Below are 24,420 nucleotides of genomic sequence, written 5' to 3'. Positions count from 1 at the left end.
TTCCCACCCTGGACTTAGAGTAGTAGTGACAGGACCCGAGGAGGCACGCTGCTTCACAGGCAGTTGCCCAGCCTAACACTCGCTCCCCACTTGCACCTAAATTTCTGAGCTGCAAGCAGGCAGAAATGTCTCCCACCTTCTCTCCTTAGCTCCTCTCTCCCCACTTTGCTGCTGTCTCTATTCTGTTCCGTTTAATGGGAAGGTGACACTTAAGATCAAAAGACTCATTGTAACTTGCAAAAGCCCAGAGCCACCACCAGACCCTGGGCAAAAACAGGGCTGTCCAGCCCAGGGTTAAGGCTGTGAGTAGAGAAGGAGCGGCAAGGAATCTTGGCCAGTCGCTCCAGGAACAGCCTCTGCAGACGGGTCCAACTCTCCAAGGGCTAGGAAGACCCAGGAAGCCTCGTGGCGGAGCAGAGGACGAGCTCCTAACTGCAAACAAAGTGCTGAGTAGAGGGCGTTGGGGTCAGGGGAGGCCCCTGGACTCCACTTTGTATGCAGCAGCTGCGGGGCAGTGAGTATCTCTGAACAAAGCAGCGCGCAGGGGTGAGAGATTGGGGTTTGCTCTCAGCTGCCGCTGAGCGAGTGTCCCACCACGCCTCGAGCGAGCGTTAGGGTGGAGGGATTCGGGGGAGGAGGGAGAAGGAAACGAGGCGTGCCATTCCTGTTGCGCCGCTACGCTTTAGGAGTTCTTGTGAACCTTGGGAATGGCCACTATCAGAGCCAAGGGGGAAAAGAAAGAGCTCGAGTGAGAAAAACAAAGAGCAAATGTGGGCCGAGGTGACTTCATGCCTCACCAATGTCCCGCCCACGCTGCTCAGAGCTGTGACTGATGCTGCCGCCAGGGCTGTCGCCGCTCCTGCGGGCAGCAATAACAGCTAGGCGCTCCGGTAGCGTGGGGAGGTTTCCTAGCAACTCTCCGCCCTAAGTGCTCCCTGCTACCGGCAGGTGTGGAGTCCCCCACCCCTGGGGGCAGAGCAGGACCACCCCTCTCCCGTCCCTCGCCAGCCTCTCTCGCATCCTAGCAGTGTGCACCTCCGAGCGCACCAGCAACCTGGGCTCTGGACTGTGGGACGCCCGAGCCGCGCACTGAGGCAAAAACGACCAGGGCACGCAGCCCCCGCTCCGCAAAGCCGGGTTCCCGTACCCCGTGGGAACCTCCCCTTCTGCGCTCTTGGCCACCAGCCTCACTCCCGGCCAGGCAGGGAGAGGCGATGTCTCGCTCTGTGCCTGCCGATGTCAGCGGGTGCTTCTAGGGCGCTCCCACAGCCGCCTCCCCCTGTTGCTGGCATCCCGAGCTTCCTCCCTCGTCAGCCGGGACGCTGCCGACTTGTTGCCCGCTGCTCCGCAGACGAGGCTGCAAGCTGCCACTAGTGGAGGTGGCCTGCCTGCCCACCTGTGGAAGAAACCGCCCAGATTGATGCGCCATCGACTTTTTCCCCTCGACCTCACCAGCGTCCCCTCCCACAGATTCAGCATCACCCAGTGAATGTACATTAGGGTGGTTCCCCCCTCACCACCAGCTTCGGGCTTTGTTTGGGTTTGATTGTGTTTGGCTCTTCGCTAAGCCGATTTATGCAGCAGAAGTCCCACCGGCTAGAGAGAAACAAAAGCTCTTTTCTTTGTCCCAGAGCAGGCTGCGGAGCCCTTGAGGAGACTTCTCTCCAGTAGCCGCCGGGGCCCTTGGCAGTCGAAGGAGGTGCTTCTCGCGGAGACCCTGGGACCCGCTGTACCATGGCAGGAGGGCCGCGAGGGCCCTGAGATGACGAGGAGTGCCCGGGTCCGCTCACCTGCTTCGCTTGCTCCGAGCCGCGGGGTCCGCCTGCTGGGCCTGCGGGAAACGTCCTAGAGACACTCGGCCCCCGAGGTGCGCTCGTGAGGCGCGAGCACGAGACCGGAAAGCAGCCAGGCGGCGGGCGCGAGGCGGGCTGTTTTGCATTATGTGCGGCTCGGCCCTGGCTTTTTTTACTGCTGTTCCTGCCTGCCTGCAAAAGGACCGGCGAGGTCCCGCCTCGTTCTTCTGGGCAGCCTGGGTGTTTTCACTTGTTCTTGGACTGGGCCAAGGTGGTAAGTTGTTTTGTTTTGTTGTTTTGTTTTCTTCTCTTCCCCAATGTCTTGGGCTGGCACGAAGAGCTGCTCGGCCAGAGCATCCCACCCAGGTAAGTTGCAGGCATCAGAGAACTTCAGGAGGGCGGGTGTGTGGCAGGTGCTCCAGCACAGATGGTCTCTAGACCAGGTGTCTTTCTGCCCTGGAGTGAAAGCAAGAACTAATGATCACAGGAGACGCTGTGTGTTATTCGTAAGTGTTGGGGAAGCCATAATAGAAAGGAATTCTGGAAGAGAGGGTGTCCTGTTTACAGAAGTCATTTAGGGGCCCTGGTCCATTCTTAAGAGCATCGTCTGTACAGAATCTTCATCCCATCTTTCTAATATTTGGGTCCACTAACAACTAGCGTGCCTTTAACTCGAGGCTGTAGGTAAGTTGGTTATAATGGGAGTAGTCTTCAGTTTTTGAGTCCAGAAAAGAACATCCAAGTTTCTGTTATCTTTAGTGCTCAGTCTGAATGAATTACACACACTGGAGGGATATTCATGCTTTAAGTCACCATCCTTTCAGCTGTTTTAAAAAACAAATCTATCTAATTGATCCCTCGCTAAGATCAATCTCTGAGACAGAGAAGCAGAAAGAATGCTGGACCAGTATTGACAACTTTCTGTCCAGGCAAGCCATTTATGTCAGTTACCCTGATGTAGAGAGGTTAACGCTTTATAAAATTCATTGTCCTCATCTGTAAAATGAGGATAGGAATACCTGCCTTCTGAGTTCAAATCACAAAGGAAAGTTCAAGTCAAATACCACATGAGAAGGTGTTTTGGGACTTTTGATTTATGAAACAATCAAATTGGATTGTTGGAAAACTATACAACTAAGTAATAGGACTAACATCAGTTTAAGTTCTTAATGGTTTTCAATATAGGCCCAACATTTATTTTTGCTAATGCAGTGACTATTGTCATATTTTTTTTTTAATTTCACTTTTTCTCTGTTTGTTCACCAAGCCCTTAAATTATATTAGAGCCTCTCTCTGACCTCTGGGGATCAAGGAAAGTTTACATAATAGTTGTAATTGTTTTATAGGTTAAAATTTACTCCTATACTTTGATGTGCCAGTTTTTCGCCTGAAGCTAATCAAAGCAGATCATAACCTTATAAATGGCTTATATGTATAAACATATGGAAACATCCAGCTATCTTTAATTAATTGTTGCATATATAGTTTTCTAACATTTGTTTCAGGGAGATTTACTCAGTTATCTGAAATGGAGAAATTAGAGTAAATCTCTGTATCTTGTGGTTATTTTTTTTACTTGTTTGTTGATTTCAAAATAAGTGAAAGGCAAAGGAAAAAGTAACATTTATTATGAGTTATCTCTTAAATAAAAGAAACCTGTATTTGTTGCAGCAAATTTTCCACTGAGCACAATTCCATCCTGTTTCAATAAGTAATAAAGTGTTTTTCTGATTTAGTAAACACACACACACAGGCACACACACACACATACACACTAGTAAAATGACCAAAATTTGTGTTAACTCAGTATATTTTGTTCCCAATGTATAGGCAAAGGAAAAAGTCCTACTTGCCTCTAAAATGTGCCATTTATAGTAAATTTTTTAAAAACATGAACCGTGCTTATAAACATTAGTCAGGCTTTGGTGAAAAACCATTGTATTTCCACCCATTGACTAAAACTGATTTGAAGGAAATATGAATGGGCCTCCCTGCACCTGCAGACCTGAAAAGGAATGCTTATCTGAAATGAGAACAAGGCATCCTTTTCCCAGTCTCTGTCAATATACAAAGGTTTCTGATGTATACTCATTTGCATGGCAGTTAAAAACATGCAAAAAATGTAAATTATAGCCAGTATAACTCAGAAAATTAGAGATCAGCATAAACTGCTGTACTTTTGTGATATAGCTACAAGTCTCAAATTATATGTCTTTACAGTGCAAATTAGATGCTTAAAGCAGAATAGAAATTTAGGTATCAGTTACAAAGGAAATCTTGTTCCCTTGCTCAGTAGTTTACACCAGGAAAATGTTGGGGGCAATAGAGCCATACGAAAGAGACCAGAAGCTGCATAAAACCAACATAACTTTGGGTTTAATTTTTGAAGCAGAATGTATAGGTCTTAAATACATACTGGACTTTTAATAACAAATATATAGTGAGCAGTGGGGGATGTTATTAATCAAATCCAAAGATTTCTTATGTAGAAAAAATTATTGCAGTTTTTTTTTAACTATCTCTGGTGGAAAGTATCCACAGCTAGAGAAACAATAGCACTGTAAAGTGGTTAATAAATAACTGGAAGACATAAAGAATATCTAGTGATTAATATTTGAAGAGTTAATGTAGCAATATTGTGTCCACAATTACTTATTTTAAAAGATTAAGAACTTCTGTTTCCTAAATTTTCATATAGCAATATAAGTGTAACAAATTTCAGAAACCGCAATTTCCTTTAAAAAAGTAGTAACAATTATTGCAATGAATTTTACTTTCTATTTATTCAATTATCAATTATTCTTTTCAACAACAACCAACTAGATTAACATTACTTTGTGACTGCAGCATTACTTCCTGTCAAAACATTGCATAGTATGTGTTTCCAGAATTATTTATGGTTACCTAAAGTGATCTAATATTTAAAAGAACCAAGGTATCATTAACAAAAATTCAGCCTTCTAAATTATTTGCATAATAAGCATCCAAATTAATTCTATCTTGAAGCAATGGAAACACTTTCTGATCAATTAAAAATAATACATGTTTGCCCTCTAAACTGACACCAAAGTAGCTGATTTGGTTTGGAAAATGCCAGAAAAATTCCTGTGCCCCAAAATAACTTATCTTGTTACCAAAGTATCTGAAATCTCACTATTTAATGGATTCTTTTTGGTTAAGCATCACATTAACCATGATTTTTTTAAGTTTGATTAAACATGATATTAACTATGATTTTTTAAGTTTTTAACATGGTATAATATACATTTTCAAAAGCATACAGAATTAAAGAGAATGGTCTAAGAGACCACTAAATACTCATCACCCAGCTTCATTAACTATCAACTCAAAACCAACTTCTTTCATCTCTGTTCCCACCACTACCCAATTCATCCCCTTCTCCCAACGAAATATGTCGAAAGAAATTTTTCATATCATTTTATTTTAAAATATTTCAGTAAATAAAAATACTACTGGAGAAGGAATACACTGTAACTAATCTTAAACCATGAATTTTTTTTAAAACTAAAACTTAGGGCAAGAAGAACATTCACAAGTTTTAAAGGAAGCAATTGCAAAAGAGAAGGATGCAGAATGACAAAGACATAGTTTCAACCATTTACTTTTTTGTTTGTTTGTTTGTTTTTCGAGACAGAGTCTTGCTCTGTCACCCAGACTGGAGTGCAGTGGTGCAATCTTGACTCACTGCAACCTCTGCCTCCCAGGTTCAAGGGATTCTCCTGCCTCAGCCTCCCAAGTAGCTGGATGGAACTACAGGCACATGCCACCATGCCGGGCTAATTTTTGTATTTGTAGTAGAGATGAGGTTTTGCCATGTTGGCCAGGCTGGTCTCGAACTCCTGACCTCATGATCTGCCCAAAGTGCTGGGATTACAGGCATGACCTGCCGCACCCAGCCATTTACTTTTCAATAATTCTATTGTAGTTCCATTAGAAATATTTTTATTTAAAAGGTATGGAGATGTAATAGCTTTTTGATATGCATGTATATGAAGAGGGAAAGACAACATAAATAAATCTCCTTCCCCAGACAAATGTTAATTGTTTTATTCCAACAGAATCACAGCAGGTATACCTTGTTAAAGTTTCACTTTTAAGGATTCCCCCACCCTTGCATGATTAACTTTTCTCCTTTCTACTGTATCATTTAAAGCAATATCCATCCATGAATGTTGCCAAAGCTCTTTACCTCCTATTTTTCACTCTCCTTTTGCTATAAGTCCTTGAAAGTGTTGTCTATAACTCTTGCCTCTGATTCTTCTCACCTTCTCTTTTAATCCATTGCCAGCAGGCTTTCTTTCTCACCTCTACAGTCCACTCTCTTAACATCAGAGTAACCTCCACGTTGCCAAATCTGATGGCCAGTTCTTAATCTCGATCCTGCCTGATATATCATCTGTTGGTGAGTTGACATTGTTGACCTTGCCCTCCTTGGAAACAGTTTTGTTGGCTTATTGGACCCACACTCTCTTGGTTTAAGCTCCTTCTCCATCTCTGATGTTGATTCTTTCACATTTCTTAACATCCAAATGTAGGAGTGGCACAGGACTCCCAAGAACTGTTCTGATCCAGTCTTCGGTCTTAAATACCATTTCTACACTGGCACCTCCAGAATGTTTATCGCTAATCCTAACCTGTTATATGATCTCCAGAATGTGCAGCAAACTGTGTGTTCCACGTCTCCACTACACATGTAAAGGCAAAATCACCCCTAACACATTCAAAACCAAACTCTGTTTTCTTGTCCAGTAGTCGTAATAACTGTGAGAGACGTCCCTGTTTTTGAAACGAAGAAACAGAAGCACAGATGAGATAGGTAACTTGCCCAATGTCACCTATCTAGTAAGTAGGAGAGATGGGATTTCAACATAGAAGACAAAGCCTGAATTAGGTTTCATAACATGAGCTTTCTAAGTCATCTTCATCATCTCAAACCTTTGTCCACATGTTCCTTTCTGCTCAGAACCTTTCCCTTGCTCCCCATTGTCTTCAGACTCCTCATACAACTTCCTCCTAGCCTTGCTATGTACACATCCACTGTGACCTCCTTGAGGGGAGAAGCTGCCTATATTTTTGTATGCCTAATGCCTGAGACACAATAGGTCTTCACAAAGTAGTTGACGTAAATGACCCCATGGATAACTTGAGGATAATAGTGAGCAATCTAAAATTGGGCAGTTAAGCAAATTCTCTCTAATGACTTCTAAGCCTCACTAGAATTTGAACTTAAATAAATGAAGTTTTCCTTTAAAAGTAGGTTACACCATGGAGGACACTTGTTTCTGTTTTCCCAGCCCACATCAGAAAGCAGTCTCAACCTTCTGGGCAAATCATTAACAAAGATTAAAAGCTGAGACTTAGTAATCTTTAATCTTATTTTTCAAAGACTGTCTTGTTTTCAAAATTTCAGTGACAATTATTTTTATTGTTGATAAAATAGAAAAAGCAATCCTAATTATTTAAGTATTTTCAACCAAATATTTTTAAAATTGTATTTAAATATTTAAGTATTTCAACCAAATACTTAAAAAAATCTCTTTTCATCACTATTCATTCAGACTTTCAGCACATACAGCTTTATGACAGGCACTATACTGAGTTCTAGAGTTAAAAAATAACAATGTGTATAATTTTCTGTAGGCCAGACACCCTCCTGGACACATTATATGAAAATATAATATATTCTTTAATGCTTACAACCCTCTTAGTTATGTACTGTTATTCCCATTGTATAGGTAAGGAAACTAATTAAAGAGGCATTGTGTGGTTTGAGTCAGCGTTCTGAATTATAATTATAGACGTATAGATTGCCTTCCAAGGTGAGAGGAATCTCTGCCTTGAGCCTTGGAAGGTTCAGCTCTAGCTGTCCTCCGGCCATGACCTCAACCATGGGCAGGCAGTCCATGGGACCCGCTTATGTAGGGTCTGTCACACCCTCTAGATCATCTCCAGAATTCTTAGCCCAAACAGCCTCAGGCTACTTTTATGGCCTGCCTTCTGGGTAAACTGAGTCACCCCTGTGCCAAATTCTAGGTGAAGATGGCCAAGGCCACTGATGTAGGAGAGGTAAACAGAGCTTGGACATGCAAGCCGCAGTCTCCATGCATGTAAACGACAGGTACCTGTGCTGCAGAATAAATCTAGAGGTGGGAGAGAAGAGGGGAAGATCATGGCTGGAGAGGCAACACTTCACACACTGCCCCGTTCCTAACCAGAAATCTGGAGGTGAATATTCTAAATTCAGACCTGGCCTTCTAGGTCATTATACATATATATTTATCAAGGAAGGTAGATAGAATTTATTTTACTTGTGGGTTTCTTTGCCTGGTTTGTAACTGTTAAATATTTAGTCTGTTATGCTCACTGCTATTTGTACTCTTGCTTTTGGCCCTGAAAAAGTTAGGGACAGACTTGTCTACTAGTTTAAATATTACTGGGTCACAGGGGGTGGGACGGGTGCAGTGGCTCACACTTGTAACCCCAGCACTTTGGGATGCTGAGGTGGGCAGATCACTTGATGTCAGGAGTTCAAGACCTGTCTGGCCAACATGGTGAAACCCCATCTTTACTAAAAATACAAAAATTAACCAGGAGGTGGAAGGTGCAGTGAGCCAAGATCAGGCCACGGCACCCCAGCCTGGGCAACAGAGCAAGATTGTGTCTCAAAAACAAACAAATAATTAATAAACAAATAAACAAATATTACTGGGGGCAGGGGAGAGGGATAAACAAAGAAAGCACCAGAAACATTGCATAAGGTAGTCTGGTAGTCTAGACTACCTCATGTCAAAGTGCTTTTATATTTTAATAACTAAATCCCTTTTGGTAATCTTCGAGATATGTACAGATTATACAAAATTTTACTCTCTTACACAGCATGTTATAATGAGAGTCAAATGTATGCATGGTCTTAATTTAATTTTACTTATTTCCCACTATTAATTTTTAAAAATCTTAGGAAAGAACATTTTACTGACATGAATGACCTAATTTGGCCAAATTACTCAGCTGGCATGTATTTGACATTTCATATCTCTAAGTGAATGACTATGTAGAAAAGCACTGCCATACTGCATTCATGGAGTAAAGGATTGTTTTTCAACTTAAAGTCAATCTTAACGTGACCTTATTTCCTCTTTTACAGTAAGCAAATTATTTAATTTACACACCAAAAAAATGTATTGTAAGTCAAAATGATTTCTGTTATGATTTTATAATTTAATTAAAACAGACCCCCCTTTTGACAAAAGTGCTGAGATCAGTTCTTGCTAGGAGGTTAATAATATTAACCACATATATTTAAATTATTTTTCTGCAGTTATTGAAAAGAGTCTTCAACTAATATTAGTTCAGGAAATAAAGTAAGATTATTAACTTAAAATTGCATTGTTCAGTTGTAGTGTTCTTATCAGATATATACTTTTAAGATGATTTTAAAAGATCCTTCTATTTTGAGTGCTATTATACAAAGTACTCTAAGTTTATTTTAGGCCAGGTGCAGTGGCTCACACCTTTAGTCTCAGCGCTTTGGGAGGCTGAGCCAAGTGGATCACCCGAGGTCAGGAGTTCGAGACCAGCCTGGCCAACATGTTGAAACCCCATCTCTACTAAAATACAAACATTAGCTGGGTGTGGTTGTGGGCACCTGTAATCCCAGCTACTAGGGAGGCTGAGGCAGGAGAATCACCTGAACCTGGGAGGTGGAGGTTACAGTGAGCCAAGATTGTGCCACTGCACTCCAGCCTGGGAGAGAAAAGCAAGACTTTGTTTCAAATAAAATAAAATATAAAAGTTCATTTTATAAAATAGCATACAATGTCTCATAAAGTGGCCTTTCATGCCGACCTCATCAACGAGCCAACTATCACTGCTATAATGGCTTTAGACGTGCACTATCTCTGCCAGGTGTTTTGTTGTAATCAACAAATGCTGTTACATTTGTTAAAAACAGAATCTGCTGCTATTCCAGATAAATGTTGGTATAGTTTGTTTATTCTAGAGGGTTGCCAGAAAATTCACAGTCTCAGGATAGTACAGGGTAAGAAAGCAGAGTAGCCATCAAGGACTAGTTCAAGTCAAAGTTCATGGGAAAGGCTGAGTTTGGAAGTGGAAGATGAAGACAAGAGGATGAAACATCAGAAATATTCCAGCTCTAAAGAATGTACCAAATATGTCTTATTAGGTATGTGGGATGTGTGGTGGATTTGGGCCAGGAATGTTTTGGTGTTTTCCATGGTTTTAAACTCAACTTCCTTTTAGGATGAAAAAGGTTAATATTTCAAGATCTGCCCATAATAAATGAAGCCACAGTTAAAAGTATTGCTGTTTCATGTGTACATATGGTCCCAGGGTTCTTTCCTTGGAATTGAACCACAAACAGCCTCCCAGGTAAAAGCATTTTTTTTTCCTGATTTTAGTAAGGACCACATATTTAGGATAATTCCTTAGTAACTGTTACAGGTACTAGGTAGTGAAGGAGGCTGGGTGAAAATCTTCATCCTTATGGAATGAGGGATTACCACTATGCTCTAAAGGGTCATTAGAATATAATGCAGTCAAACAAAGAAAATAATTAAAAGGAAAATTCAAAGTTCTACAAGGACTGGATTGATAGGATTTACATTAAGGAGTACCAAATAGGGAATGTCTTTTTCTAATTGCCTGCTGGAGAGGTACAAAGAGGCCAGGCTGGGTAGGCTTAGTCATGTAAGGTATTCATTGACTGCAATAGAACAAAGGATGCAAAGAAGTTTTGGGGTGGCCAGGACTTGCTGTAGAACTGCCTGTTCTAGCTGGAAACAAAGATGCTATTGTAGCAGAACTGCATTGTTGGCAGGAAAATGACCAGCTGGTCTCTTTCTTAGTACAAGCCATACCTCCCAAGGTATTGCTCCATTGTTTTCTTGTGCATTTGGTTTGGATTTTTATGGGGAATTGAAGACAAGCAGATCATACAATGCAAAAGAAAATGCTCTAGAAATGACAGATGGGGCCCAATTTCCAGGAAAATCCATCTGGACAGTGGTAACACTGAGAAAAGAAAAGAAACATTCAAGAAGGGAGTCACAGTTCCAGCCATCCTCAGTTTTGGTTAAAAATGTCCCTTTTAATGAGTATGCCAGTCACTAACAGCTAGAATAAGAGCCCTAAGGTGAGGGCCAATGTATATAATCAAAGAGCCTGACCTCAAGTTGGTACTGAAAACATGAGAACTAAATGGCATTACCACTGTCTTTAGTTTAGAAGAGATAGTATGCTTTATGCCTTGTGAAGAAGGTGTCCAAGGCCACATGATACCTTGTTACATCTGATGGGACTGTGGTCACATGGCAGAAGGGGAGGGGGCTCCTGAGTGCGTGCCTGTGGCCCACTGAAGATAGCATAGCCAGCTGGAGATTGGTCCCAGCCTGCCCTGATAGGGCTGTCTGAGGCTGACAGTTGGCTACTTGGGGGTCAGCATAGCACTGATGCCAGAACTCACTGTTGTCTGAGGATGAATTATCTGGTTATAGACTTGTCTGGGCAGAGACTGACTTATGGGCATTATGAAAAGTCAGACATCTAGTCTTTTTGGACAAATTCTGCCTCCTAGGGATATGTTTGAGGTTAAAAAAAAAAAAGATGTGTTGCTTCTCACTGGTTTCTACTGGTGGGATAGAAATGTTGGGTCAGCCAGAACGACCGCTGGATGTTATACTTCTCCTTCTTACAGGATGAACTTCTAGGATATTGCCTGGATGGTATGTCATATTTTCCCCTATACTGCATAATTATCAATTCCTTTGGGTTTAATCTTAAAAAAAAAAAAGCCTGTGTGCAGAAACAGAGTAGTCTTGACCCTTTGAACAAACTAGATCCTTCTAGCATGATATGAAAGAACATCAAGTTCCAAAGGCCCTATAATATAAATATGTATGATATAAAGCTGCTCTACTGTGAGAGCAACGACTAACTGGTCAGTCCACCTGACGATCTTTGTTAGGGCTCTTTACTGACAAACAAGGAGCTAAATACTTTGACAGTCCCAAGAAATACTGAATTACCTCAACGTGTTGGAGCTTACCTTTCCAGCCTAGTGGCACTCTTTTTTTTCTTTTTTGAGACAGAGTCTCACTCTTTCGCCCAGGCTGAAGTGCAGTGGCATTATCTCAGCTCACTGCAGCCTCTACCTCCTGGGTTCAAGCGATTCTCCTGCCTCTGCCTCCCAAGTAGCTGGGACTACAGGCATGCGCCACCACACCCAGCTAATTTTTTGTATATTTAGTAGAGACGGGGTTTCACTGTGTTAGCCAAGATGTTCTCCATCCCCTGACCTCATGATCCCATAACCTCATGATGGGACTACCCACACCCTCACCTCAGCCTCCCAAAATGCTGGAATTACAGGTATGAGCCACTGCACCTGGCCCCCTAGTGGCACTCTTATACATGAATGTCCTAGGAGGAATTTGGATTCCCAAAAACATTACCCTTAAAAGTGCAAACTCACCTTTCTAGACAGTGGAGGATGCTGTACAGTAAGTGCCCCAGAATAGTCTAAATGAGTTGGTTACATAAGACCAGATTGTCGGATGTTGCCCATATATACAGGAAACTCCTCCATCCAAAATATCACAAGAGATGCCACATAAACACTGGGAGATGGGCTGGAAATTACAGAATCTGAGAGGACACTACCAATAACTTCTATACCAATGGTATATTTGGTAAAAGATTTTTCATTCTTTTTTTTCTCAATTGTTGGTGCGCAAAAGTGAAACATGGAGAAAATCTGGGTACTTTAGGGTTGTCCAGGAGGCAAGAAATCAATGGCCACAGATATTCATGCTGCATGTGAGAGTGCAGAAACCTAGAAACAGAGTTTGGAGTTTGCTTGCCATTTGTTTGTGAGTAGTGCAGAGCCTTCCAGGCCAGAAGAAACAGATTAACTGAGCTGTCTCTGCATAATCAATGGATATGCAATGTGGGTCTGACAAGGTAGAGACATCCTATTGCCTCAACCATGGTGAAGGAGTAGCTCCTCTATTTCCCATTCAAATACAAATTGGTTGCATATTTTGAAAGGCAGCTTGCAGGTCTTTAGCAGACACAGCAGAGTTGAACTTTAAAGGCGTTATTAAGTGTTAAAAGACAAAAGAGATCTGAGGCCCAAAGGAAAGCTAAACAGATAACAGAGGGACTCAGTGATCAAAGTTTAGACCTGGGGGATGTTGGATATTGGCAGATAATTCATGTCTGAACAGGTTTGCTGCTACTTGGCCAGTTTTTATTGATCCGGCTGCATGGGCTGACTCTCAGTAGTAACCTAACAATACTGCATGGTTTTTAACAGATAGGGTATATTTGGGAGCCAGACAGAATAAAGATGCAACATGTAATAAAATGGGCCAGAAATTCCTTAAGGAAGTTTTCTCGGGCCCTCTCTCTCCCTTGAGGTGACATCGTCCTGTTATCTGCTCCCTGCTGCAGACTGCCTTTTCCTTTTCATAGCACTCTTGTTAAGTTCTGTCTTATGTCAGGTTTTGCTGTTACTCTACAGCAGGAACATAAGCAGGTGCCCTATCCCTAAGACTCTGCACAATGCAGCAACTTAATTGCAGGTATTAAATAATTACCAAAAAAAAATTCAGGGATGGAGAAATGCCATCAAAATTATTACAACCTCAAAATTTTTTAAAAAGTGGACTTTTCTGCTCTCCACTCCCACATGATAATGTTCTTTCTCTTTTGACTCAATCTTTGCCCATTCTCTTCCTCTAATCCAGTAGCATTTTATTTTGTTATATTGAGATGGAGTCTCACTCTGTCACCGAGGCTGGAGTGCAATGGCACAGTCTGGCTCACTGCAACCTCTGCCTCCCAAGTTCAAGTGATTCCCTGCCTTATACTCCTGAGTGCTGGGACTACAGGTGCGTGCCACCACACCCAGATAATTTTTTGTATTTTAGTAGAGACAAAGTTTCACCATGCTGGTCAGGATAGTCTCAATCTCCTGACCTCATGATCCACCCACCTTGGCTTCCCAAAGTGCTGGGATTACAGGCATGAACCACTGTGCCTGCCTTCATGTCGCTTTTGATAATACTAACAGAGCTACCTAATGAGCAGGTAAAAAATAGTATAGTAAAATCCTGGTCACCTGGAGTGCCTATGAAAAGTGATGTTTTAATTAATTAAATTCTATGGCCATTTATATTCTAACTCTTGCTTTTGAACATCTTTTTAATATGTATGTGTACACTTTCCTTTCTTGGTAAGTACATCATTTAAACTTCCTTTGATTTTTGAAAAAAGTCTGACAGTTATTATTTGATCGGATTTGCAAAGTTTCACAGTTACCATTTAATCAATAAATGAATTCATTGCTGGAGCACCTGCTCAGTGCATTTCACATTGGACTAATTGCTATGGGGACAGAGAGGAAGTAAGGTATCAAGTAGATGGGGAAGCTAAGCCTGAGGAACTGTGTGAGCATACAATATGCGATAGCGCTGTGGGATGAGGTGAGTGGTTTGGGCCATCAGTGCTGTAGAGCTTTAGTCTTCTGATTCAGACAGGAAATAGGTCAAATGTATTCTGATGCAAGAAAGAACCTTGCAGTTTCTTGAAAAGAATAATACCTAGTTTTAGTTTTTCTCATTTTCAGGAGAGAATTAAAATGTAGAGCCCTGATTAATTGAAGGTTCTAGCTATTTCAATTTTACAATACATATAGTCCACATTTTCTAGGCATAGTGTATGTTGTGAGATGGTCTTAAATGCATCAGCATCAAGCAAAATCCAGGCTGTGTCTCCAATAGTACACATAATTATTTGCATTGTATTTGCTATTTGAAGAAACTTCTAAATGAGTGTGTAAAGACAAGAAGAACAGAAGTGTCAGTTTTAATTTATTAGATGAGTAGAGTGAGAATATCAAAGTGGTGAAATTCAGGGACAATGTGTGGGAAACAATAGTGCTTTGTATGTGTGCAGGGAGCAGTGCAGAATGGCCAGAGGAGCAAAGGGAGTAGCAGACAAAGCTTGCCCAGGGAGAGGCATCCCAAGCTGAGTTCCAGAGTTGACCAAGAGAAGGGACAGTGTTGGGAGCAAGTTACCTGAATGTCACAGAAGTAAACGAAAGAGAGAGCACATAGGATGTTTTTGGGCAATGCAGGGGAGACATTCATTCATCCTTTCCTTCAGTGAATACATACTGAGCTCTTACTTACACTGTGCCTGGTATTGCTCTAAGCCTCAGGGATATGGCAGGGAACCAGATGAAAAGATCTGCTCTCGTGGAGCTTTTGTTCTAAGGGAGAGAGACAGACATTTGACAAATTAAAGAGAATATATAGCACACCAGACAGCACTAAGTATCTTCTTTCTGTAGAGAGAAAGAACCCCAGATGGGTAGTCAAGAGTGCTGGAGAAGGAGGTATGATCTTAAGTAGGATAATTAGAGAACGTCTCACTGAGAAGGTGATATCTGAGCCAAGTCCCAGGGCCTCAGGAAGGGAAATATGAACAATATATCATCTGCCTCAATAATATATCACTTTCTAGGAGAATATTGACATTATAATCCAATAAACTCTATAATTTTAGCTAAAATCTAATATGTGCTAATTATTTAATAAATATTTTTCAACAACTGTGTGGCAAGTATCATTCAGAGTATGAAAATATGAGGAAACTAAAGGACAAAAGTTCCTGTCCTCATAAATCTTACATTTTTGGGATGGGCGGGCAAAATAAAAAAAAATATGGTTATACATAATTATGTAGTCTGCTCAAAGGTGGTAAGTGCTATGGGGAAAATTGGAGCAGGGTTGGGGGAGGAGAGAGTTGCCCTTTCAGGTAGATAAGGTGGGGTAGGCCTCATTAAGAAAGACCAGTGTTTGAGCCAAGCCCTCAAGGCAGTAAGAGAGTTAGCCTTTTCTGTAATTGGAGAAAGGTTAGAGAGATGAGAGGCTATGAAGCAATGTGAGAGATTTTTCATGTGTGGGAGGATTGAAGGACTGGTGGCAGATTGCTGATGTCTGGATGCTAGGCAGAGTGAAGTAGCGTGTAAGACAAGAGGTGGTGGTCAAAGAGGGTGATATGTGAAACTGGAATTGTAGAGAAGTTGCAGTTACTGGTAATTATGAAGACTAAGGTCTGAGCATCGAAGCAAAGTAGCTAAATCAGGGTGGAAGACAAAATAATTGGAAGAGAAGAGAATAAGGAGCTGATGATCTTGTATTGTAAAGATGACGTGTGTATATACAAAAATTGTCCAGAATTGACATAGGAGTTTTGATGGAGAAAATTATAGCAAGCAAGGAGGCAACATTTTCTAGAAATGAGAAAGCATCTCCCTGTGGTTGGTAAATATCAGTGAATGCCTGCAACAATTCAGAATAGTGGGTGATAAGTTATAAGTGTCAAAGTTGGGGGTGGGATGATTAAGGGATGAGAAAGGGAGAAGTGCCTGTGAGCAGTAGTGAGGACTCAGGATGACACTTACATATCTCCAAGCTCAAGGCCATTAGGGTTCTGGGAGAAACATCAGCCATTACTCATGAGGTCAGGGGAAGACGAGTTCTCAGGGGAAAGCCAGGTTTCTGTTCAAGCAAGACGGTAAAGGGAACATTCAGATAAGAGACTGGGATATGGGCAGTCCTTCTGGAAATGGAGCATGAATTTCAGAGGGCACAGGAGATGGGTTTCTGGAGTTGTAAAGAAGTGGGAGATAAGGAGGAAAGAGGGGTTGTACAGAGCTTTCTAGGGATTAGAATGTTTTGGGGGAATGAGGGTGAATCTGGGAGTCTTGGGCTTCTTGTAGGAACTGGTGCAATAAACAGGGATAAGTGAGATTAGTCTTTGGGATCTAAACTGGACAGTGGTGATGATACTGTGAGTGGTTGAGGGGCAAGGGGCAGGTTCTGAGATTTGCTCTTGATTCTTATGAAAGGAAGAGACAAGATCTGAGGAAGCCTGACTTGGTTCTGGTCTGAGGAAGCCTGACTTATTTCACTCCGCCCCATCTGCCAAAAGCAACATGGACTTTGTGTGTCTTAAGTCACTCTTGACTCCAGGTGATTAAAGTGATTGCCTGAGAAGTAGACAACACCTGAGGATTATACCTGAAGGTGGCTCCGTAGGCAGAGAGGAGATGTGTACATTGAACATGACATAGGGCCTTAGGGGAGAAGCAAAAGAGAGCACCTTGGGGTTAAAGGCAGGTAGATTCAGATGCTATGATCTGAGTGTTTGTGCTTTTCCAAAATTCATGTGTTGAAATCTAATCATCAATGTACTGGCATTAAAGATGGGGCCTTTGGGAAATGATTAGGTCATGAAGATGAAAACCTCATGAATTTTATTAGTGCTTTTATGACAAAGGCCTGTGGGAACTCGTCTATCCCTCTGCCGTCTGAAGATACAGCAAGCAGGTGCCACCTATGAGGAGGGCGCCCTCACCACACCACCGCATCTGTTGCTGCCTTTGTCTTGGACTTGCCGGCCTCCAAACTATGAGAAATAAATTCTGTTGTTTGTAAATTACCCAGTCTAAGGTATTTTGTTATAGCAGCCTGAATGGACTGAGACACTTTACTACTCAGGTGGTGGGAATAATTCCAGGCATTTTGTTTTGTTTTATTTTATTTTGACTTTATTGTTTAGTGGAATACTAATGTGATCACGCTGGATCAGCAAAAGACACTGGCAACAATATATGTAGTGATTTTTAGTGGTAAGTGGTGTTTGTAAGAAAGTTGTTACATTAGAGCAAATGATCAATAATGAGGGTCTCAACTAGTATCCATAGGAATGGAAAGAGGGAGTTAGAAATACTAAAGACAGTAAAGTCAAAGCAAAACGTTTTGCTGATGGATAGGTTATTGAGTCTGTGGTAGAGAGAGGAGTCAAGGTTGACAACAAAGATTTAAACCAGAATAGACGGGGAAATAATGTAATTAATGGAATAGATCATTCAGGTTAGGAAGAGGAACATAATGTTTGAGACTTGAAGATTTTGGAGCTGTGGCAGGAATCTGAGTGAGTTGTCCAGCAGATTCTTGAAAGTTTAAGACTGAAGCTTGGGTGAGGATTTGGAACTGAAGGTACAAATTTGGTGGTCATGTTCAAGGAAGTGAGACTTGGATTCTTGTTAGTTCACAGTCAAAAAGCTGTAGAGTTGAGAGAGCAATGTGAAAATAGCCAAAGACATAACAAGGGGAGTTGCTTGAGAATGAGAGAAGTGACAGAGTGCCCACTCACTGTTGAAAAGCAGAGGAAATTTAAACATTGCTCGGTGCTAGTTGCTAAATGCAATTAGGAATTATTTGCCTTTGAGTGAGCAATTAACTAGAAAGGTAGAAGAAATGATCATGGCAATGAAGAGAGATATTTTTTAATAAGAGAACAAAGACAATTTTGGCTTGAAAGAAAGAAATATTATTTCAATGTTCTTGATAATATAAAGGTAATGTTAGGGTCATATCTTCAGTGAGAGGACTTGGTATGAGTTCTTGCGGATTTGATGAGAAAGAATTAGAATAATGACTATGAAAACATAAGAAAGAAAGTCAACAAGAAATTAATGAAAGCAGGGTCTAGGAACTAGCTGAGGTGAGAAAGAAATCTGGAGGGAGCCCAATCCTTAATAGGCTTCTGGCAGTGCCCACAAGGCAGCCTCAGATAATGTTGCTTAGGATGCATTACCCCATTTGTGTTTGACCTCCTGTTTACTTTCAACTCCATGTTTTAGAGTTCTTGAATCAGTAGCCTGCCTTCTGTCTCATCCTCTGGCTCCTCTTGAATTTGTTATTGATTCTGCTTCTCTTTGGTTTTTCATATCTAAGAACTCTTTCATGGTTCCTTTTTCCAGTGGCCCCTCTATAGCTCATGAGAATTCTCAGCTACAGCTCCTGGCCCCAGAGAGTCCTAATGGCTCTGTCCATGGTGGAGGTAGTGAGTGTGGTGGTAACTTGGGTAAGAGAAAAACCTTGAGCAAGGAGATGAAGACCTTATAAATTTAGTCGTTTCTGGTGCTGATAGCAAGATCGGGGAGCATATAAATAAGGGCTGTGAGCTTTGAAAGAATAGAGATTGATAATGTTGCTAGATGTAAGCTGGGAGAGAATCTCATAAGCAGCCAGTGGGAACAAGGAGAATATGTTTGAAAAGCACTGTTTGAACATTTCCCCAAGGAATGATGAACTCTGCATAAAGCTGACTTTTGATGAAGGAAAAACAGTAGCTAGACCATTTGGGGAAATATGGAGAATATGGAAAAAGAATTTTATAGGACAAGAACTGTAGTTCACAATACAGTATCAATATTAAATTTTCTGAATTTACCACTTCTGTGCTATTTATTTTCAAATTCCTACTGATGAAATTAAACTGAACAAATACTAATTGAAAATTATAAAATTGTAAGATATTATGGAAGATTATCCTATAAGATATAGTTAGGTTAACATATTTTATAATAATTCAGAGTTCCCTTTTGTCTAAGTTTTCAAATAAAATGAATTTTAGAAAAGACAAATATTTAGACTGATGTTTGGCATTGAGCGTAGAAAAGGATTTACTTTACAGAACAGAATATAAAGTATAATATTGATATGCAGTTCAAACTATATTAGTATTACTATCGATCATAATATTAGGTTGGTGCTAAAGTAATTGCGGTTTTTGACATTACTTTCAATGGCAAAAACCACAATTACTTTAGCACCAACCTAATAGCGCTAATTACTAAGATACTTAATATTACATTGGTATCACTACCTACTCCATTCAATTTGTCAGGCTGCTGAGAGTTGGCCAGAAATTGCAAGCAGAACATAACAAATAAATTTTGAATTTGAAAAAATATTTTATCTCACAAACAAGTTCAATCCATATGAAGAAGCATTAAAATAAATTCATCTGGGTAAAAGAGGATGTGTAAATCAAATGCCACATAGGGATACACAACTTTAATTAACCACTATCTAATCTGTAATTAAAAAAAAAGAACAACAACAAAATAAAAACATAAGGTGTCACTGGCTTTTATTCTAAAAACACATATACTGTAGTTTAATGTTTTGCTATATACTAGCAGGAAAGAAATACATTTCTTCACTGTGCACTGATTGTCTTTTATCTAATAAATACTCCATCTAAGTTAACCTACAATGCTAATTGTGAATAAACTTTATTGAAATAATTTATATCAATAAACTGTATTTATTTAAAATGTCAGTGGATGAGTTTTGCCAGATGTGAAGCTGCATACTACTGTAGTCAACATACAGAACACACTTCCACCCACCAAAGTTTTGCTCATGCCTCTTTGCTGACAGTACTAAAACATAAAACAAAGAATAATTAGTCTGCATTACCAGTAACTGTTGTATCAAATATATAGAGATTTTGCTGTCCTTTAAAAAAAAATTCCCTTTATTGAATTAGTTGTCTTTTTTTTTTTTGAGATAGAGTTTCACTCTTGTCACCCAGTCTGAAGTGCAATGCCACGATCTCGGTCCACTGCAACCTTCGCTTCCCAGATTCAAGTGATTCTCCTACCTCAGTGTCCTGAGTAGCTGAGATTATAGGGACCCACCACCTCGTTCAGCTAATTTTTGTATTTTTAGTAGAGACGAGGTTTTGCCACATTGGCCAGGCTGGTCTTGAACTCCTGATCTCAGGTGATCTGCCTGCCTTAGCCTCCCAAAGTTCTGGGATTACAGGTGTGAGCCACTGCACCCAGCCTTTGATGGCCTTTTAAAATAAATCTTTTCTATTATAAATTATATCTTAAGACAGTCCCATAAACTCACAGAACTGTACATGCTATAAAGCAAATGTTCTCCACCAATCATGTTATCGTAAGTTGCACTCTACTTTTCAAAATGTTTTCACAGCTCAGTGGAGGAACACAGCACATAATGATGGGAACATTTTTCCTGCATCATCAATGAGGATGCAAAGCCTCAGTTCAGCGAAATTAGTTTATGAAGCTGAGGCCAGCGCATAGGCAGGGTTAGGACTAGAACACGTTGCCTTCTCCCCTTTTCAAGATTTGGCTTTCGGGACAGACCTAGAAATTCAAAAATGGAAATAACAACTGCGAACACCACTTCCTATGCTACTGCCTAATTAGAATGCAGCTCAGAGCTGTACCGTGACAAGAGTTTGGGGAAACATGGTTGTAAATGGACAGCTTTCCCCTCTGCTGAACAAGTGCCAGCTAATCTGCTTCATGTGCTCAGTGGGGTGTTCAAGCTGGAGCATTCACGCTAAAACTCAGTTTCCCTATGCATAGAAAGTAAATGAATTTTGAAAAGGGTACCAAAGTATTTAGGAGAGTCTTTGACTCCAAGGAAGGAAAATAATCCTAGTAGAGAGAATCCAACATTCTCATCTTTAGAGTGGGAAAATGGGATTACTTGAGCACTGATGATAAAAGTAATGACATACTATGTGTATAAAAGAATTACCTAGAGGTACTTGGGGATTCTTGTTGAGTCATCAAGTAAGAAATAATAATCGTACTAAATAGCAAGGGGTTTTCAGTCATACTTTGAAATAATTGTCTTTTTCTGTGTTATTCTCTATTCCACCTAGTACAGTACTTACAAGAAAAGGTTCTGTTATCAGGACTGGGTTCAAACTTGGTGTCTGTATTTACCACCACTGTGACTTTAAATGAGACTTAGCCTTTCTAAGGTGTGGTTCTCCATCTGTAAAATGGGCATAGCAGAACTTTCCTCATGGGAGTTTTACGAAGCTTCAAGTAGATAATTGATATAAAATGCTTGGCATAGGGCCAACACAGTGTAGTCGTGTAACAAATATTTGATTTTTAAATTTTTCTCTAATGTTATTGTACTATATGTAGAGATTTAATTTTCAAGTGCAGAGTCTTGATATTAAATACATTTTTGAACTTTCAAATATGATTACAGGAAAACCAAATCCTAAGTGACCTAAAATTCATGTCGAGTTTTAATTTACCAGTATTCGTTTTTTACTTATAACTAAGTATCTTACAATATAGCAGGTTGCTTTGTTACTATAATCAAGTCCACACCTGAAATATGAATTTAAGTTTAAAAGATGCAATAGAGAGAATGCATTTCCACTATCCTAGGGCATTTTTTTTAAACCTCCTTAACCATGGCATTTGAAGTTTGGACATGAATAACAGAGTACTTTTTTTTTAATTGGAGAAAGGAAATCTATACCTGCCAAGAGTTGGATAGGAAAATAGGAAGAGCCCCTGGAACTCTAGTGTGTTAGACTGAAAACATTATTTAGAGGAACAGAGCGGGAAACCGGTGAATATTTTGGCTTTTATAGAAAGGGAGTGTGCCTCATAAACAGGACAGTTGGAATGTATGGAAAAGTTCCAGTGAAAACAAGACACAAAGCACATGACTAATATTCCTTTTCCAAGTTAGACAAATGCAGCTCTAACCAGAATTTGCCATTGAGGGACCTTGGGAGCCCTCCTGGAATCTTGAGATTTTGATCCTTTTTTCAAGTTCCAAGTCTAATATAGGAAAATCTGTACAGAGAGACAATATGGTTTTGACACCTATCTTTCTTCCTGTTTCTGTCATTCTTGAAAACTCCCAGCAGGTGAGTGTCAAAAGACAAATTGAAGTATTCTGGTAAATGAGCAACTGCAAAACTGAATTTATTCCTCTTCAAGAACTACTCTTCTTGTGTGCTGAGTGACCATTTGGCTGCTTAGAGAAACTGCTTTGCCTGGGAAATAATATGGACTTCAAAGTCAGTTTCAAATACAAATGACAAATACTCTTTATGTTTGGTAATCGCCTTTCCACATCAGATATATATGTCAAGATTTACATAAGGTATAATCTGAAGATAATCAAGCAGCTCTTAACCAGATTTCATCTATCCTTCAAAACCAGCTTCAAGTCTACCTTTATGTTGAGAGAGTGCCTCATTAACTCAAGATGTGCTCTTTCTCCTTTTATATCTCCTGGAAACTCAGCATGAATTATTTTGTTTATCGTTTTGATTTCCCATTCAACAACACAGGAATATTATATGTTTAGGGTGACCTTAGACTTCAACTTTTCTGAGGAGTTCCAGTTTACACCTCTTGCACCGGTAAAATTAACAGTGCACCTTTCAAGTAAAAAAGTGTCCCAATGTAGATCATAAATTATATAGTCACCCAATGTGTGCTGCAATCAGAGCTTTTTCATTGCAAGGTTGATTATGATGGGCATAGATGAATCATAATAAAAAGCTGTGTGATGGTCCCATCTGAACGGGCTTCTCATGATGGCCCATTTCAACACCATGGATGTCGTTAGTGGCTTCACAGTGGTTTTTCTTGTAAATTCCCTTGTGATCTAGAGTTTTGATTTATGCCATCCCAGCCTGCTTTAAGCTGTGACTCATGCTGGGATTGCCCTAAACAGGTCGGGGCAGACTAATGGAATGCATTCCATTGCCCTAACATTTCTTAACCTGCCCAAGGTTGAACATGTTTGTTCATTTTCTTTTGCTCTCCAAAGACCTTTACGCTAGCATAAAACCCTGTTATAATCACATTAATTACTCACTATGTAACAGGAGAAGTTGAAGTTTGTCCCTGAAACATAAAGATTATATATAATAAAAGCCTTAAAAACCTACCTATTGAGAACCAAAGATAATAGTGCTGTTTCCTAATCAGCATTACAAGAAAATTCTGCTCAGTCAGGGATACTCACTTTTCAAGGGACAAGAAACATTTGATGAATTTAAATTTGTTTTAGATCTGTGCAATAAGGAAAAATAAGTGAATTTGTTGGTACATCCTTGGACCTGAGGATGGCAGCATTAAGAAAGACTATTTTAATTCAGTATCATTTTATTATAACTTCAAAGTTCTTTAAAAATAAGCTAGTTCAGCTGAACTACACAATATCAAAAGACCAAGTATAAGAAAACAATAATCTGTTTTTGTTTGTGGAAACATAGAGATGAATTCAGCTAGTTATGTATCATTATGTAAACATAGTTACACTGCCTTTTGCAATAAATAGGTTTTGGAAATGAAGATTACTTAAAAATGTATGTGGTCAAGAGTTATAAAAACTCAGGAATTAAATTGCCAAACTAATCTCTACTTAGAATACTATTCATTAATTACACATTTATTATTGAGTATATGCTAGTATATTGAGTGAATATACTAGGCTCACATACTGGGTATATAAAGAAAATGTATTTAAGCACCTTTCCTCCCAGGAACTGATATTCTGATATTCTTACTTTTCCAAGGGAAAACAAACAAATAAACGTTTAGAAATACATCTCTTTAGTGTAGATGTTCTACTTCAAATAATTTTATGCTTAACATTTTTTTAAAAACATTTACATTTATTCTCTTAGAGTCTCTTATTTATCTTTCAAAACTCAGTTGAAAATTTATCAGTTAGGAATTGTGTTTATCTGAAAGTAAGAGGGTCTTTGAAAATAGGATGAAATAAGATTCAAGTAAAATTTCCTTTCACATCAGACACAGTTCTGAGAGTAAACAGGAGCAGACACAGGGTCTCCGTGGTGTTCTGAGAGACCTGGGCTTTTCTCCTCCTGTTGTCTTTAGCCTTGGCTTCTG

General features: G+C 40.0%; 1 protein-coding gene and 1 long non-coding RNA gene across 4 annotated transcripts in view; both read left to right on the top strand.

Moving 5' to 3' along the window:
• The first annotated feature begins 358 nt into the window (after nucleotides 1-358).
• LOC144578259 (uncharacterized) lies at nucleotides 359-1,849 on the top strand. The gene is made up of 2 exons (XR_013523711.1): nucleotides 359-514; nucleotides 1,632-1,849. It is a non-coding gene; the product is annotated as an uncharacterized LOC144578259 (long non-coding RNA).
• ITGB8 (integrin subunit beta 8) overlaps nucleotides 1,190-24,420 on the top strand; it is a 150,333-nt gene continuing 127,102 nt past the window's right edge. For all 3 annotated transcript variants that reach the window (XM_035253688.3, XM_078342072.1, XM_078342073.1), the window contains exon 1: nucleotides 1,190-2,067. In XM_035253688.3, coding sequence (XP_035109579.1) covers nucleotides 1,941-2,067 — 127 coding nt within the window. In that variant the 5' untranslated portion in view covers nucleotides 1,190-1,940. The remainder of the gene's footprint in view (nucleotides 2,068-24,420) is intronic.

The sequence above is a fragment of the Callithrix jacchus genome, chromosome 11, assembly GCF_049354715.1.
Source record: "Callithrix jacchus isolate 240 chromosome 11, calJac240_pri, whole genome shotgun sequence".
NCBI classification, from domain to species: domain Eukaryota; kingdom Metazoa; phylum Chordata; class Mammalia; order Primates; family Cebidae; genus Callithrix; species Callithrix jacchus.
This window is presented reverse-complemented; position numbering and strand designations above follow the sequence as displayed.